General features: G+C 40.2%; 1 protein-coding gene and 1 long non-coding RNA gene across 4 annotated transcripts; both read left to right on the top strand.

Moving 5' to 3' along the window:
- The first annotated feature begins 3,303 nt into the window (after nt 1-3,303).
- On the top strand, nt 3,304-13,708 carry LOC308083956 (angiogenin-2-like). Of its 3 annotated transcripts, XM_080426393.1 has the most exons (5): nt 3,320-3,427; nt 3,869-4,060; nt 7,805-7,863; nt 8,662-9,020; nt 12,243-13,708. In XM_080426393.1, the coding sequence occupies exons 4-5, from the start codon at nt 8,680-8,682 to the stop codon at nt 12,571-12,573; spliced, it is 672 nt and encodes a 223-aa protein (XP_080282519.1). In that variant the 5' UTR covers nt 3,320-3,427; nt 3,869-4,060; nt 7,805-7,863; nt 8,662-8,679; the 3' UTR covers nt 12,574-13,708. The 3 variants fall into 3 exon arrangements, with proteins under 3 accessions (XP_080282518.1, XP_080282519.1, XP_080282517.1); XM_080426392.1 differs by lacking the exon at nt 7,805-7,863 and having other exon boundaries at nt 3,304-3,427; nt 3,924-4,060; nt 12,243-13,707; XM_080426391.1 differs by lacking the exon at nt 7,805-7,863 and having other exon boundaries at nt 3,322-3,427; nt 12,243-13,707.
- Nucleotides 13,709-13,967: 259 nt separating this feature from the next.
- Nucleotides 13,968-16,799, top strand: LOC308083963. The gene is made up of 2 exons (XR_013933026.1): nt 13,968-15,886; nt 15,917-16,799. It is a non-coding gene; the product is annotated as an uncharacterized lncRNA (long non-coding RNA).
- Nucleotides 16,800-17,560: the final 761 nt, after the last annotated feature.

The following is a 17,560-nucleotide window of genomic DNA, read 5'->3' as shown; positions in this document are numbered from 1 at the left end:
AAACAATTTCAGAAAATAGCAGAATCTACACACTCACACCACTTCATATTGCAACACATAAGCTTGTACATCTGCTATTTGTAATATAGAGCATAGGTAGATAGAGAGAGAGATAGATAGATAGATAGATACCTTTATTGATCCCGTGGGGGGGATTTCAGTCGCCCCCGATGCAGCACAGCAGTTAAGAGTTACAGGTACAGAAAAGGAAAGTACTGTCATATACAGCAAAATACAAAGGGAAGAAAAACAATAATGATGATTAAAGGGGGACGAAATATCCTTCGCTGTATGTATGTAATATGTATTCTCTCTCTCTCTCTCTCTCTCTCTCTCTCTCTCTCTCTCTCTCTCTCTCTCTCTCTCTCTCTCTCTCTCCTCTCTCTCTCTCTCTCTCTCTCTCTCTCTCTCTCTCTCTCTCTCTCTCCAGTGTGCTCCCTGCCTTGGTGGAGTTTGTCCTGTTCATCGCTGTGTGTGGACTGAAGAAGAAGGCTTTCTAACGGATGACGCTGAGCTGACATGGAAGGGCCTCTGGTGGGATCTGACCACAGAGCAGCAGCAGGGTACCTGTGCTTGTGTCGGTTCTTAGACTTTTGTTTAGACTGCAGACACATGTCGTGCATCTGATATTTAGGACCCACTGATTGTCCACACTGTTATTTGCAAGTGATCAGCTCGGATTTGTGTGTTCAGGACATCGCTTAACATAGCAGATCTACAGGCTCGCAACACGACACGTTATGAGCTTGTAGATCGGCTATTTTTTAAGTATAAAGTATAAATCAGGCATCAAGTGTCAGAGTGTCCAGAAAAAAAATAAGTTTCCATGTTTCCAGTTTCCATCAGATTTGGGCTGCCTATGTGAACAAAGCCTTAGTTCCATCAGCTATGAACAGGGATTCTGAACTACAGTAGATGATATTTAGGGCTGCAACTGTCTAATTTTTAGCAATGATTCTATCTTTTTTGATTAAGTGAATAATGAAGAAGCAGGGTTTAAAAAATATTTAAAATAATGATATCAATGAAAAAAGAATAGTATTCATTCTTAACCCCTATTTCATACTTTGTCGTACAACGGTGTCACGCAACAATAGTGAAAATAGCTGATCTAAAAGCTCACAACCTGTTGCGTCGCCGTGTGTTCTGAGCTTGTAGATCTGGTATCGTTGCTGTTTTTGCTGTTGTATTTAAAAAGGGGGAAAAAAAGAAGGGACAAATCTAAAGAATCAATCATTTCATTAAAATTGATATTTTACAGGAATATAATGTTCATGTCAAGGCCCCCAAAACAATATGTATTTGGCCCCGCAAATATTTTGTGCCAGGAACCCCCGTACAAGATTTTTGGATTGTGAGCTTGTAGATCGGCTATTTTCAAATAGATGATTTTGATGCTATAATAATAACACATTTTGCAGGGGACCCCCGGGACCACCTCAAGGACCCCACCCTAAGAACCCCCTGACTTAAGCTATCTGACATGTGTTACTTGTTCTAATAGTCCATGAGCCAGACAAGATTTCATTATCGAAAGAGTGGGCAAAACCATACTATATTAAATTGTTCATAGGGTCAATACGAGTAAATAAATATATGATAACCTCTCCACAGGAGCAGCTTTTTCATGGTTATCACACATTTTGTTATTTTCCCATACGTACATGACAGGTGAAAAATGACCAAATTAAAAAATAGTTATTATAATGAAACTTCCTGAGTTGATTACTTACATGAAGACAATGATTTATCGTATTACAAGTTTTCTGAAATTGTATATTTAAATATGCGAACTGGGCATTAGAAAGTAGGCCCGAATTTGCATAACTTTCCAGAATCAACATTGGAACATTGGACAAAGCTAGAGTCAACATTCTTATTTAATTTTGTTAAGATGATGGAGTCAAAGGTTTTTAACGAGGGAATATTCAATATCTGGCTCAATTTTTGGGCTTTGGCTCATGGACTAAATGCTTAATTTGCATATTTAAATATACAATTTCAGAAAACTTGTGATACGATAAATCATTGTCTTCATGTAAGTAATCAACTGGGGAAGTTTCATTATGATAGCTATTTTTTTAATTTTGTCATTTTTATACCTGTCATGTACGTATGGGGAAAATAACAAAATGTGTGATAACTATGAAAAAGCTGCTCCTGTGGAAAGGTTATCATATATTTATTTACTCGTATTGACCCTATGAACAATTTAATATAGGTTTGGTTTTGCCCACTCTTTCGATAATCATTGCTCAATTTTGGGGCTCTGGCTCAAGGACTATAAAGGGACATTTATTTTTTATTTATTTTCTTTTTATCTCTGAAACGTTTACTTTAATCCTTTGACAGGTTTTGTAAAAAGAGAATTTGTTTTCACAATGATGTTTGATCAAATAAAGTTTTATACAAAATGTTTGCGATGAATGAAGCTCTTTTTTTTGCTACACATTATTTAATCTTTTAAATCCTGCTTAGAGGTAATAATAGAACACAATGTAGCTCCACAGCGTCCGGGGGCAGAGGGTTGTCTTGCCGGTAGAACGGCGGAGCCACCTTGACGGAACGGCCCGAGTCTAGGTGGATCGTCTTTAGGCTGGAGCCTGAAGGGGGCTACATGCTACCACAAAGACATCAGAACAAAGTTCTTATGGGGCAGGTTAAAACTACATAATGATGTCATTAAGAAGTTCTTATGGGGCAGGTTAAAACTACATAATGAAGTCATTAAGAAGTTCTTATGGGGCAGGTTAAAACTACATCATGACGTCATTAAGAAGTTCTTATGGGGCAGGTTAAAACTACATAATGACGTCATTAAGAAGTTCTTATGGGGCAGGTTAAAACTACATAATGATGTCACTAAGAAGTTCTTATGGGGCAGGTTAAAACTACATCATGACGTCATTAAGAAGTTCTTATGGGGCAGGTTAAAACTACATAATGATGTCATTAAGAAGTTCTTATGGGGCAGGTTAAAACTACATAATGATGTCATTAAGAAGTTCTTATGGGGCAGGTTAAAACTACATAATGATGTCATTAAGAAGTTCTTATGGGCGGTCTCAGAACTTGTCACCCCATCACACCCAGATGTTTTGACTGTCAGAACTAAAGCCCTTCAGAACTAGTGGGAGGAGTTAGTATGAAAGGTGTCTTGTCAATAAGAACTTTTTTTCTGATGTCTTATGGTAGCATGAAAAGCCCCTTGAGACAGAACTAAGGTCTCATACGGCTACGAGAGGGACCCGAGAAATCAGGGTGTGGCTATTTGACCCGTCTTGACTGGCACCCTCCCGGAGGCTGACAGCCCCCCCCCCCCCCCCCCCCCCACACCGGACATCCTTCTCCCGAAGACACCAGAGCCTGTGAGCCCTGGGAAGACAAGGAGACGTCTGCTTTGGTACCTCCTGGACGACGTACTGGGGTAAGAAGGTTCACATGGCATGAAAAGCATGTTGTTTCGATAGTTGCTAACTTTGTTTACCTATAGTATCCTCGTTACTTTGAAGCACTTAACTGTTTTACAGTATCTATTTACGCAAACATTTACTGTGTTGGTTGACTAGGGTTCATGTTGTTTACACTGGTCTCATACTAACTGTATCTGTATCTAAAGTCAATCTAGAGTCTAGACGGATAAAAGTGTCTGATACATGTGTAGGCTGGAGTCAGAATGTGGGTTTGTGTTCCTTTTTTTTAAGGAAGAATTGTGATATTTTGATCCTGAAAGTGAAACACACACACACACACACACACACACACACACACACACACACACACACACACACACACACACACACACACACACACACACACACACACACACACACACACACACACGTCACACACACACACACACAAACAGCCTGCCATTGGCTGTTGGTATTCAGACAGGGGCAGTAACTGGATCTCCTTCCCAGCCACGCATGTCGATGTCACACAGCTATAACAGACAGGCTCCTCCCCCTCCTGGTCAGAACGTGGAAGTGAGACACAAACCTCTGAAAAACCTCTCAGCTGTCTGAAAGCATACTGTCTGAAACCCCTCTGATACAAGGTAAGGAACTTCTCTCTCTCAGTGTGTGTGTGTGTGTGTGTGTGTGTGTGTGTGTGTGTGTGTGTGTGTGTGTGTGTGTGTGTGTGTGTGTGTGTGTGTGTGTGTGTGTGTGTGTGTGTGTGTGTGTGTGTGTGTGTGTGTGTGTGTGTGTGTGTGTGTCCACACAGATGTGTCTCTGAAACTGTTACAAACAAAGACTTCTTCATCTCCTATCCCAACTAAAGTATTGTCGGAACAGCCGAGCATTCCATGCTGCATTCATTGTTGATTTGTAGGCTAAACTCTGGAGTCATTTTAGAACACAGGTTGGGCTGTTTGTAGAGCAGTGGATACTGTGTTATTATAGGCTTTCCTCTCTATAAACTGTAGTAGGTGGTGAGTCATCTGTGGCAGGGCTTCAATTCAACATGTAAAGACATACTCGCTAGTGTGCAGGGGTGGAAAAAGTGCTCACATTGTTTTACTTAAAGTAATACTAGGTAACGTTTTCAACAAAACTAAAGTTAAATTGTATATCTTTTGCGAGTGGCAAAAGTTTCACAACACCCACTCCGTGAATTTCACCCCCGGAAGCCTTTTATTTATATATTTTCTATTGAAAGTGGACTGGGGGGACATTCCCGGGGAAATGACGTTCCTGGCCAACGTCATGACGTCGTGGCCGACGTCCCCAGGAACTACCGCAACGGTTTCCTGTTTGGCCAGGAACTACCGCGCTATAACAAAAAGGAACCTCACGCTGATGTTAAGATAATGTAGGATTGGAAGATCGAAAAAGAACAGAAAAAGAAAGCACAGCTCATGGTAACTAATGCTCCACTGGCTAAGAGAAACGATCCGTAGATAGTATAAAACAATTAAAAGATCGCTTTTTGAAACGCTTCCGGCTTCCGGTGAAAACGAATGGAATTCTGGGTAATCGAGGATTACGGAAATTGTATGCAGTGACGGTAGTGACCAGCAGAGGTTGCTAAAAATCGTTATTTGGGATTCTGCATTGTATTACTTTAAAGGGATATTTCACTTTCAAAAAAACTTCTGGTCATTTTATCATCTACTCAGGCTTTTGTGAGCCCCCCAGACAGTTTTTAAGTTGCTTGATTCAATATTTAGATATTTGATATTCATTTTGTCAGACACGCCCCCTTCCTATACAAACCTATTATAACTTCAAACTCCATTTTAACCATGTTAAATTCATCGAAAACACCCGTCCTTGGTTCTGGTGACTCACCCTGCCCTCCTAATGCGTGAGGAGGCCATGTTTTTCCGATACATTTTTTCATTTTTTTATATATTTTTTTATTGTATTTAATCTTTTTCATTTTCCAAATTTTTTTTTTTAAAATAAATGAAAAAAGTAATTGAAAAAACACAGCCCCCTCACGTATTAGGGGGGCGGTATGAGTCACCAGAACCAAGGACCGGTGTTTTTGATGAATCTAACATGGTTAGAAAGGAGTTTGAAGTTACAATGGGTTTGTATAGGAAGGGGGCGTGTCTGATAAAATGAATATCAAATATCTAAATACTGAATCAAGTAACTTAAAAACTGTCTCACAAAGGCGTAGTAGACGATAAAATGACCAAAAGTTGTTTTGAAAGTGAAATATCCCTTTAAGTAAAGGACGTTTTTCCCAGGAAGTGGGATAAACATTTTGCACAGTTTCGTGGCAGACTTCATCAGACTGCTACAAGTAATGTCCAACACGTATAATACAAGACCTAATACAAGTAAGATAATAACACATTTATAATACAAGTAAGGTAATAACACATTTATTATACAAGTAAGGTAATAACACATTTATAATACAAGACCTAATACGATTAAGGTTATAACACATTTATAATACAAGACCTAATACGAGTAAGGTAATAACATTTATAATACAAGATCTAATACAATTAAGGTAATAACACATTTATAATACAAGTAATTGGGTAATAACACATTTATAATACAAGACCTAATACAAGTAAGGTTATAACACATTTATAATACAAGACCTAATACAAGTAAGGTAATAACACATTTATAATACAAGACCATAATACATGTAAGGTAATAACACATTTACAATACAAGGAAGGCAGTAATATGTAATATATCGTTGCTGTAGGGCAGAAACCTCTTATCTCCATATTCTAACTTTTTGATTTTTTTTGTAAAATAACGACCTACTTGAGCAAAATGTGGAGGCTAGGTTGACCCGTGGTCAATGATTAGTGAATGATTAGGATTCATTCTGCAGAAATGAAACTCACACCTGATGATGTCACAGTTTGTCATTCATGTTCAGGGGTGGACTATATGCGGCCTGTCAGCTAAACAACCGTGTTGTCACCATAAAGACACACACTACAGGCTATCAGAGACATGACCAATGACCAAACTGTAACATGTAAAGACTCGCTTACACGTGCATTCTTACGGTGTGGCTCTGTAGTACATAGTCTAGAACAGTGGTTCTCAATCTCAACCTTTTATCAGGTTGTAATCCTACAAAATAATCATCTGAACTGGTGACCCCCCCCCCCACCCTGACAAGCACTTGGAATTGTAGGAGTTGAGGCATAACATAGTTTGACTCAGTTCCACAGATAAAGGTTCCTACGCAAGTAGGGTTCCTACGCAAGTATGTATGGGAAAGTATGGAATTTAATTACAGTAATTTCCAGGTCTGTATAAGGCTGGACAAAAGAAAAGAGAGAATGGGAAAACATGTATGCTTCCAGACTGTACAGCATAGCCCCTATTCTGTTTATAAAATATGACATTTAGAATTTCTCAAACTTTCTGTGTAAGAGAAACAGTGTTTACAAGTATGATTTACCTGATCTAACAGCCAATAAAGTCAATAGACTTTAGTTCTCCTTTCTAGTTCACTGGTGATTTGTACATAAACATCCTTTCTATACTGTAGGGGTTGAAGGAATACAGTTAGTTAAACTTGACATGCCAAAATCTCAATAACATTGCTCTGTTTTAGCACTGCCTGGGTTTAGTGTTAACCACTTTCAATGTGGCGTCTCTATTTTGGTCATGTCATTGTAGGCTAACATTTTCAACGATTTTAAAATCATTTCTCATTTCGTCCCAAAAAGCCATACAACAAGTACACATTTATAACGAAAAAACATCACATGGATGCACCTGGGACGTATCATCAGTGTTGTAGCCTGGGGTCAGTGGGTGTTTCGGGTCTCGCAACATACACCCTCGCCCAGGTGACCCAGCCAGGGTTGATCAAGCCCCGACTTACGTCCCAGGTAGCTACCCACGGTCAGTCCTAAATAGGGAAAGACAGGGCCACTCAATCCGCTTGTCCGGAACTACTCTGCCGGGAATGGGGGAGAGGAGATACTCTGGCACGTGGAGGGACTAGGCTCTGTGGGTGGCCTCCTGGCCGGGCTCCTCCTCCGTCTCACCAGGTCCAGGACCTGAGCGTTGCACCAACAATTCTGGAAATTTGAGTCTGGAAAAAGTATTGAATTTTGAAATGGAAAATGTGAAATAGCCGATCTACAAGCGCCTCAGCTTGTAGATCGGCTCTTTCTTTTATTATTTGAGGATTTGGAATTATTTTAGGTATTTAAAAGGTCTTACAAGTGTGTGTGTGTGTGTGTGTGTGTGTGTGTGTGTGTGTGTGTGTGTGTGTGTGTGTGTGTGTGTGTGTGTGTGTGTGTGTGTGTGTGTGTGTGTGTGTGTGTGTGTGTGTGTGTCCGGGGCTAATCACACAGCTGAGGTTATCAACAGCACAGTTCTCGTGCTCACTGCCAGTAAGTCAAGACGAGGCCAGGTTTGTTTGTACAACACATTTCACCTTGTCTGGGTCCACACACACACACACACACACACACACACACACACACACACACACACACACACACACACCATAGACTGCTCTCAGTCTCCAGTCTGACATCAGGCTCCATGTCAACAACAAGCGTTTGTCAGGGTGGGGGGGGTTCCCCAGTTCAAATATGATTATTTTGGGAGGGTCGCGGCCTGAAAAGGTTGAGAACCGCTGGCGCACTGCGCTGTCAGTGAAACTGTGGAATCTATCCCTCTCCTTGGGAGACGTACCCACACTTTTTTACTTAAGTAAAAGTATCAATAACCTATTGTCTGCTATAGTACAAGTTCGGTATTCAAAAAATTACTTGAGTAAAAGTACAAAAGTATTGGCATCAAAATGTACTTTAGAGTATCGGAAGTATAAGTACTCGTTATGCAGAAGGTCCCATTTCACAAGTTTTCACTTGTATAAAATTTATAAAAATCCTTTGAAAATAGCAGATCTACAAGCTCACAACGTGTCGCTTTGCGACGTGTTGTGAGCTTGTAGATCTGCTATTTTCAAATTGCCAAAGTATACATTTGGGTCTGAAGTGTTTTTTGTAATAATAATCCAAATCTACAAAGTAACTAGTAACTAAAGTTAAATCATTACAGTGGAGTTAAAGTATGATATTTGCCTTTGAGATGTAGTGGAGTAGAAGTAAAATGATTGAAAATAGGAAAGTACTCCAGTAAAGTACAAATTCCTCAAAAGTGTACTTAAGTACTAACAGTACTTCACACCACTGATCTCCAGGACCTCTTCAGCGGAACGATGGCCGGCGGTGCGTCTCTCTCTTCTCTCCATTCCCTCCTCCTCCTCTCTCTCTCCGTCTGCTGTGTCCTGCTGGCTCGCCCGTCCCTGGCCAAGACGGACGCCCCGTGCCAGCGCTCCAGGTGGAACAACGGCTTCAGCACCTTCCTGAGGAGACACCTGCGCTCGGGGATGCCCGGCTCGCTGGACCAGAACGCCTGGTTCAAGTTCATCCGGGACGGCACGGACAACCGATGCAACCGCCCCACGCAGTCCTTCATCCACCCGGCCGACCTGGAGCAGGTGAAGGCCGTGTGCTCCAGCCAGGGAGGCAGAGTCTACAAGGACAACCTCTGCATTAGGTACGTATATAGTAGAGAGCAGTGGTGGAAAGTAACTAAGTACATTTACTTAAGTACTGTACTTAAGTACAATTTTGAGGTATTTGTACTTTACTTGAGTATTTCCAATTTCCAATACTTTTACTTCTACTCCACTACATCTCAGAGGCAAATATTGTACTTTAACTCCACTACAATTATTTGAGAACATTAGTTACTAGTTACTTTTCAGATATAAATTATGATATTATGAAACATACATTAACCACTTTAGCCCTGTTTTATACATAGGCTATTTGAAAATAGACGATCTACAAGCTTCGCGACGCGTTGTGAGCTTGTAGATCGGCTATTTTCAAACATTTTAGTACTTTTACTTTTGGTTCTTTAGGAACATTTTGATGCCAATACTTTTGTACTTTTACTCAAGTAAATTTTGAATTCTGGACTTTTACTTGTAACAGAGTATTTTTATTTTGCAGTATTGGTACTTTTACTTAAGTAAAGAATTTGAGTACTTTTCCCACCACTGGTAGAGAGAGAAAAGTGTTGTGTCGTCTCTCAACGTGACAATACTTGAAATAAAGTACTTTCTGACACGTGGTGAGATCGCACATAATAAGCGCTCCGTCCGTTGCATCAATGCCCGAGTAAACAATCTACACGCTCATCGCTCACGCTATTAGCACGGAGAGCTGCAGCCTGTTAGCTAAGTCTACCCGGGGACTGCATGGCCACGGGTTGGGACTGTGATAACAGAGTACATCCCACAGCCCGGGGAGCGTAACCGGGATAACAGACCCCGTGATCGTTAACGCGTGATTATGAATCCCACCAACGTTATAGGATATAGACCCGCCTTACCTGTCTGATTGGCTCCCTGGCAGGCATAGTTTTACTGAGGTTAGGGTTAGGGTTAAGGTTAGGTTTAGGCGTAGTTTTACTGAGGTTAGGGTTAGGGTTAAGGTAAGGTTTAGGCATAGTTTTACTGAGGTTAGGGTTAGGGTTAAGGTAAGGTTTAGGCTTAGTTTTACTGAGGTTAGGTTAGACTACTGGCCAATCACAGCGGGGTTTGCCTAGAACTGAAGTGGGATCCATAATAACGCGTCGTTAACGCTGTTAGCACCAAGAGCTAACAGAGCCGTGACAACAGACCCCGTGGCCGTGCATGCATGATGCGCACGTGGCCGCACATGAGCAGTAACGGTGAAAACTGCGGTCATAGAGTTAAAAAGAGTTTCCAAAAAATGCTAATAAACAGCTTGACTTTGGGCGAAGTGAAAAACGTTTTAATTTCAAGGACCCCCATAACTCTGAGAGTGTAAAATTGAATCAAATGGACCCATAAGGGTCCATTTGGATCCTTAAGATCCATTTGGTGCCATTTTTGCCCCTTACACACCAGTAAGGGGCCATTTGGAACCCCCTCAAGGAACCATGAGGGTACCTGGACCACACTTTGAAACCCACTGGTGTAGCAGAGTGTGTCCAGTGAGCCAACATGCAACAATATCAGCACCCTGACTGACTCTGTTTGACCAGAATGGAACAGAGCCTTCATTAGTATCATTGGTAACACCTATAAAGGAAGTAAGTAAGAGGCCAAATTTATATTACCAATATGACTGCTGTGCATTGAGCCTATTGGCTATTCTTTCCAAAAATTTAAAAAGAATAAAGAATTTGGAAGTCTTAAGTAATGTAAAGTATACATGATTTGAACATGCACGGTACATCATTATCAGACCTAGATTTACCATTCAACTTCTTGTTTATGCCCAAAATGATTGGCTGTACAGGTTTTGTAGCAAACCTCAACCAAAATGTAATGTGCTTTAAAGAAGAAACACTATCACACTATTGTGCAAAATAGTTAAGTGTGAAATTATTTTAGCATAAATGAACCTTTCTTCAAATGGACCCATATACAAATTAAAGAAGGGACGAAGGGAGTAAATGGAGGCAACAGGACTTTATTGAAAGGGCAAACAGTTTCAAGGATTTTAACAGGTTCAGTAATACAGTCATGCTCTTGAGAGGTTGAAATGAAAGAAAATGCTTCCAAAGCACCCTCATGTGGTACAGAGGGGTACTACAGCACATTCTCATTAAAAGGAGACAAGTGTCAATTCGTTCATCAGGAAGACAATAATAGAGAGCTTATGACGACTGACATAAAGAAATGTTGGAGTGGATTATGTTCAAGTACGGAGGAAGGTATTTTTTATTGTATTTTAGGCTAAATAATGTTGCCCCCCACTGACTCAAATCATACGTTAGCAGCAAAATAACTGCTGCTTCACTACCTCCCAATCCCCCTCTTCAAATTGTTCTTTATGAATTAGAATAGATTAAAATGAACTGGCACAGTCTACTACTTATGTATTCACTGTCACGTGTGTTATCATATCGGCTGGTGTTGTGAATTTGAGTACAACGTTGTAAGCTCAGATCAGCTATTACTGCTATTTAAAAAAATATTTGAAAGTGTAAAATGATTAAATATGTAATTTCTTCATTTGTCATATCTGCCATGTGCATTTTTTTATTATGAAGCCTAAAAGGCAAGCAGAAATGTAATTCTTATTTATGTTTTAAAATGCAATGCCAAAAACGATTAAATGGTTAATCGTAATTATTTGTATGACAATTAATTAAGTCAACTTAAATGTTGTAATGGTGGTGACCGCCCTAAGCAATTCTAGTCTTTACAGTAAGCAGTGGTGGAAAAAGTACTCACATGTTTTACTTATCAATACTGCAATATAGAAATACTGTACTTGAGAGTAAAAGTACAAAAGTATTGGCATCAAAATGGACTTAAAGTACCAAAAGTAAAAGTTCTCAATGTGCGGATTGTCCTGATTCAAGTTTTCAAATGTATAATGTAAGTCTTTTAAAAATAGCAGATCTACAAGCTCACAATGCGTCGCATCGCGACGCATTGTGAGCTTGTAGATAGGCTATTTTCAAATGGCCGAAATGTATATAGGGCTGAAGTGGGTAATGTATGTTTTGTAATCAAAATCTACAAAGTAACAAGTAACTAAAGTTTTCAAATTATAGTAAAGGAGTAAAAGTACAATATTTGACTCTGAGATGTAGTGGAGTAGAAGTAAAAGTATTGAAAATTGGAAATACTCAAGTAAGGTAAAACTACCTCAAAAGTGTGCTTAAGTACAGTACTTGAGTACATGTACTCGGTTACTTTACACCAGTAAGTATTATTGTTGTGATCTGCAGCCGGAAGCCGTTCACCTTCGTCACGGTGAGGAGTTACGATGGAACTTGTGGGATCAAGAGCGTCAGGGAGGAAACCAAGTATCTGATCCTGGCCTGTGAGAACGTGGACAACCAGTGTGTTCCTGTCCACTTCGAGGGGAACCCGAACGACGCCAAACCCGACAACAACGCACGCGCCTGCCAGGACCCCGACAAAGCCCAGGACCCCGACAAAGCCCAGGACCCCGACGAAGCCCAGGACCCCGACAAAGCTGGCGCTACCGCCGCTAGCACGACCGCCTGCCTCTGGCTGCTCGCGTCTGTCATGGTTCTCGTTGTTAATGCTCACTAGCATGCTCTGCCCCTGCCATCCACTAGGGGTATGTATGTGCACACTGTCCACCTTTTTACATGAACTAACCCCAGCGTCCATATTCTGGGGGAAACATTGACCAAAAATAGAGGATCTACAAGCTCACAGCGCGTCTCGTTGCCAAAAATGGCAAATCTACAAGCTCACAACGCGTCTCGACGCCAAAAATGGCAAATCTACAAGCTCACAAAGCGTCTCGACGCCAAAAATAGCAAATCTACAAGCTCACAACGCGTCTCGACGCCAAAAATGGCAAATCTACAAGCTCACAACGCGTCTCAACGCCAATAATGGCAAATCTACAAGCTCACAGCGCGTCTCGACGCCAAAAATGGCAAATCTACAAGCTCACAACGCGTCTCAACACCAAAAATGGCAAATATACAAGCTCACAACGCGTCTCGACGCCAAAAATGGCAAATCTACAAGCTCACAACGCGTCTCAACGCCAAAAATAGGGTTCAAGCAGTTAAAACCTATGAGAAATGGCCAAAAGAAGAACGCATGGCACAAAAGGAGGCAACCTTTACTCATTGAGTGCCATAAACGTAATATTACGTTTTTTCAATTTGTATTTATTTTTATTTTTACCACAAGGAGGCGTTCTAACGCAACTTAGGAATGATCCTAGGACCCTTTAAAAGGAAATGGATGGATGTGACGTCATCCCAAAAAAACGGACGTGCATCCATCCGCCCCAAAAACAAAACAAGCCATTTTTTCAACGGGCGATCTCTCTGCAATGGCGGATCGTGGTAGAAATGTTATTGTTCCAGTCGTTAGACGGGACCCTCGGCCATCGCCCAGACACCTTTTGTTTACATCGTTGTGGCTTCTGCAGCCTCTAAAAAGATCGCCAATAAACTGTAAGAAAACGCTGACACTGGCTGCACCCTGTTTTTAAAAACCTCTGGCACTCAATGTGTTAAAAGGTGCCGGTCAATGTAGGTTTTTGGGTGAGTGGAGTGCTTTGAAACCTTTTGAGAAATGCACTTTTGACAGAGGCTTCCTTTGAGGCTTAAAGGGGAATTTTGGACTAAAGTTTTCTTACCTTTTCTATGACGTTATGATATCTTAGGATGAATGGTACAGTAGAACATTTTCATAACTCCACCCCTAAGCCGCCACAGCTTAAAAGGTGCGCGGATAGGCCTTAGGTTAGATCACATATTTTAATAGCTTTTTTTATTAAATTTTTTGGTGAGATCTGACGTTCATAGTGACAGAACACTGTCCCAAAAAGAAAAAAAAAAAAAAAAAAAAAAACAGAAGTCTCGCTAGACGAGATTGAAATCTCGAGATTTCAATCTTGTCTAGCGAGACTTCTGTTTTTTTTTTTTTTTTTTTTTTTTGGTTGCATAGTGTTCTGTCACTATGAACGTCAGATCTCACCAAATAAAAAAAATAAAAAAGATATTAAAATATGTGATCTAACCTAAGGCCTATCCGCGCACCTTTTAAGCTGTGGCGGCTCAGGGGTGGAGTTATGAAATTTTTCTACTGTACCATTCATCCTAAGATATCATAACGTCATAGAAAAGGTAAGAAAACTTTAGTCCAAAATTCTCCTTTAAGGTCATTACACACCGGCAATTATGCGAATATACGCAAAATTTCGGATACAGTCCGAATAAATAAAAGATGCTTTTTCGCTCCGCGAAACGGATGTGGAAGCTTGCATTGACTTTATAAGGTTTTAAAAAAAAACATATTATTCGCATGAAAAAATGGCCCCCGGTGTGTAAGGACCTTTAGGGTTAAACAAAAATGTGTATTTAAACCTATCCGTTCCTAATTACATTACATTTGCTATATTCATCATGGAGTTGCATTGTCTTAAAAGCAGACCTATATTAATATAATATCTGCATTAATAAGTGAGTTGTGGTCCAGCAGGGTGAGTTCCAGGTGACTCAAAGCAGCAGCCGGCGCCGGCAGCAGAGCTGACAGACTGGGAAGGAGAAATACAGAATCTCTGTGTCCCTCTCTGTAAGCTTGTCTATTAAACGATCAATACATTTTATTTAAGAATAACACCCAATCTTAATAACTTCCTCATCTACAACTACTAGTTTAACTCATCTCCTGCCATACACGCATAAAGTCGTTCTATTAAATAGCGCGCTTGCCCGCCAAATCGCATAAATGCGTTCTATTAAAAAAAATTGGCACACTGTTTTAGGCACCGTAACACAGCTCTGGGATAATCCATCGTCAACCAGAGAAGAAGCATGTGGATGTGACATCATTCCAAAAAACGTCACTTCCGCCCGCCCTGACGATGGGATTTTCAGAAAAACGGCTGTAACTCAGTTGATGTTTTTTGCATTGAAAACCACTGGGCCCCAGCTCCTAAATGGCGGATCGCGGTTGGATTGTTGTGGTTCGTCTGAATACACAGATCCCTCCGCCTACCCCTTCCCTCCGCCTTTCTTGTTTTTTTTGCAATACAATGTCGCCTCCACAGCGTTTCAAATGTCATCGGATGAAGGTAATTACGCTGGCAAGGGGATAACAACGATGTTTAATACCTTGGCGGTTATCGTCTTAAAAATGTTATCAATATTCGGTACTTTCAATTCAGTTACATTGAACTCTATTTCTCGTGATCAGTTCTTTTCGTTCATTTTCAGGAAAAAAAAGCGCTTGCCATTTCTTCATAAAGGACAGACAGTGTGAACATACACTAGGGCTGGAGACCGGTCTAAGTTTTGAGTTTAGTCTCAAGTCAAGACATTTCAAGACACATTTCAGTGGTCGTGGTCTTGTCTTGGTCTCGACGTTGACTCGAACGAGAGGACTCAGGATTTATAATATAATGTACATTCACAGTATATAATGATAGTTAAGAGATTTATACTCTCAATATGAGTGCTATGAGTGCTATCATTCTCATATTTGAGTGGTAATTACTCAATGACTTGAAATAATTATTACCACTTGATTTATAATGTGTCGTGCAAGCTCACAACACGTGGCATATGTGACATGTTGTGAGCTTGTACTGTAGATTGACTGTTTTTGCTTTTAAAGGTGTTTGAAAAGTTTTATAAATGTCCACCTATATTATAATAGGGATGCCAGGGTTAAAGTGGTTAATTACTTGAATAACTACTACAATATTTTGAATAGGCTTTACTTTTTTTTTAAATTATCTTATAATGTTCTCATCAGTAAGCAGTAGGACGGTGTTTGACATTCTTCTCTCTTATTAAGACATTCATGAAAACGTATTGTTTCAAGGTTCCTAGAGAGGGTTCCAAATGAACCCTTATTGGTGTACCCTTACTTGGTGTACCCTTACTTGGTCTACACCAATAAGGTGTACACCAATAAGGTGACCCTTACGGGTCCATTAGGTTCCATTTGTACACTCTTATGGGGGTCCTTGGAAGTAAAAAAACGTTTGAGAACCACTGTGCTACACTAAACGGAACAGAGTCGTAATTAGTATAATTGGTAAGTAAGGGAGAGGCCCAATTTCTTTCCAATATGGCTGCTGATGTGCATAGAGCCCAAACTGGATGCACCCCTAAACGCCACATGGTGGAGAGGTATTTCTTTTTGTAAAAGTGCACACTTCATGATATTAGTAATGCATCCTATTTCGTGTACTGCATAGCATGTACAGTATTAATGCAATTTGGGATTACTCGGCACAGACTGAGGGAATGCGTATGAAATTATAGTTTTTCTACAATCCTGGTCATATGATTTGTCAGTGTACGTATATTATGTGTTCTGTGTTATTGTTTTGTGGAATTTGTTTTTACACTTGTGTACATATTCATTATATTCATTATGGTGTGATGATATTGTTGGACTATTGGCGCTTTCATTCACAAAATATTTAAACAGTGAGATATTTAGTCTGATAGTCCTCAGTAACGCCTATAGAAGCCAGGTGGGTAAAACACATTAAGTTGTGTGAAATATGTCAAATATAAATGAAAAAAGGCAAATAATATAATAGGTTGTCTAGAACATCAGGTATCTTCAGAAAATGACATAATGTTACTTTAATGCAGCTCAACACTTCCCATATCACAGTATTATGATATCCATAACCCTAGCCGATCTAGTCTCATATATCCATATTGATAGAACAGTTTTGTTCTGTATCTGGCCCATGTTTCTATAACTGCGACGCTGCCATGACGACTTCATTTTCCTTGTGGGATCAATAAAGGTCTGATTCTAATTCCTTTCATTTGTTTTTGCACTGGTGTGAATGTGTAAGTGTGAACATGAAGGTCTCCCCTTTCAAGGATAATATCAGTCACCAGAAGCCCGAACGTGTGTTTTCAATGAGTCTAACATGGTTCAAATGGAGTTTGAAGTTGAATGGTCGTACACAGGATGGGGCGTGTCTGATCAAATGAATATCAAATATCTAAATATTGAATTAAGCAACTCAAAAACTGAGTAGATGTGAAAAAAGTGTTTAAAGCACAGCTGGTTCTCAATGTGTGGGGAGCACCAGGGGCCCAAATGGACCCTTACAGATCCCTTACAGATCAAATGGACCCGCAAGCGGGTCCATTTGGTTCCCTTTGTACGCTCTCAGAGTTTTGGGGTCCCAGATGTAAAACGACAGTATCAAATGAGTGTTTGTTGCATAATGCATTATCGTCGTTGTCGGGCAGAAACCAGCTCCATTTTTCAACTTTTTAAAATACATCAGTGTTATTGAACACCCTTTATGTCTGTGTGTGTGGTTTACAAATATTGAACCAATGAAAAGTATTAAAAAAGTGCTTCTGACTAATCCTCCTAACTTCAAACTGTCGGTCAAACCACTTAACTCCAACTTTGGAGATACTGTATAGATGTTTTTTCCATCATTAATTAGAATGACGAAGTCAGACGGGAAAAAAAACTGTCCCCACATGAATGGTCAAAAACCTCTTAACTCCACTTGAGCTGTATTTGGGTAAAGTGATGATAATATAATGACACATTCAAG

This window comes from Gymnoscopelus braueri (assembly GCF_963280865.1).
Source record: "Gymnoscopelus braueri genome assembly, chromosome: 4".
Classification (NCBI taxonomy): domain Eukaryota; kingdom Metazoa; phylum Chordata; class Actinopteri; order Myctophiformes; family Myctophidae; genus Gymnoscopelus; species Gymnoscopelus braueri.
Note: the sequence above shows the minus strand (reverse complement) of the source record. Positions and strands in the feature narration are given on the sequence as shown.

Coding starts and splice junctions, on each gene's coding strand:
- LOC308083956 (XM_080426393.1), top strand. CDS start 8,680: ATGGCCGGCGGTGCGTCTCTCTCTTCTCTCCATTCCCTCCTCCTCCTC. Junction 9,021..12,242: donor AAGGACAACCTCTGCATTAG/GTACGTATATAG, acceptor TGTGATCTGCAG/CCGGAAGCCGTTCACCTTCG.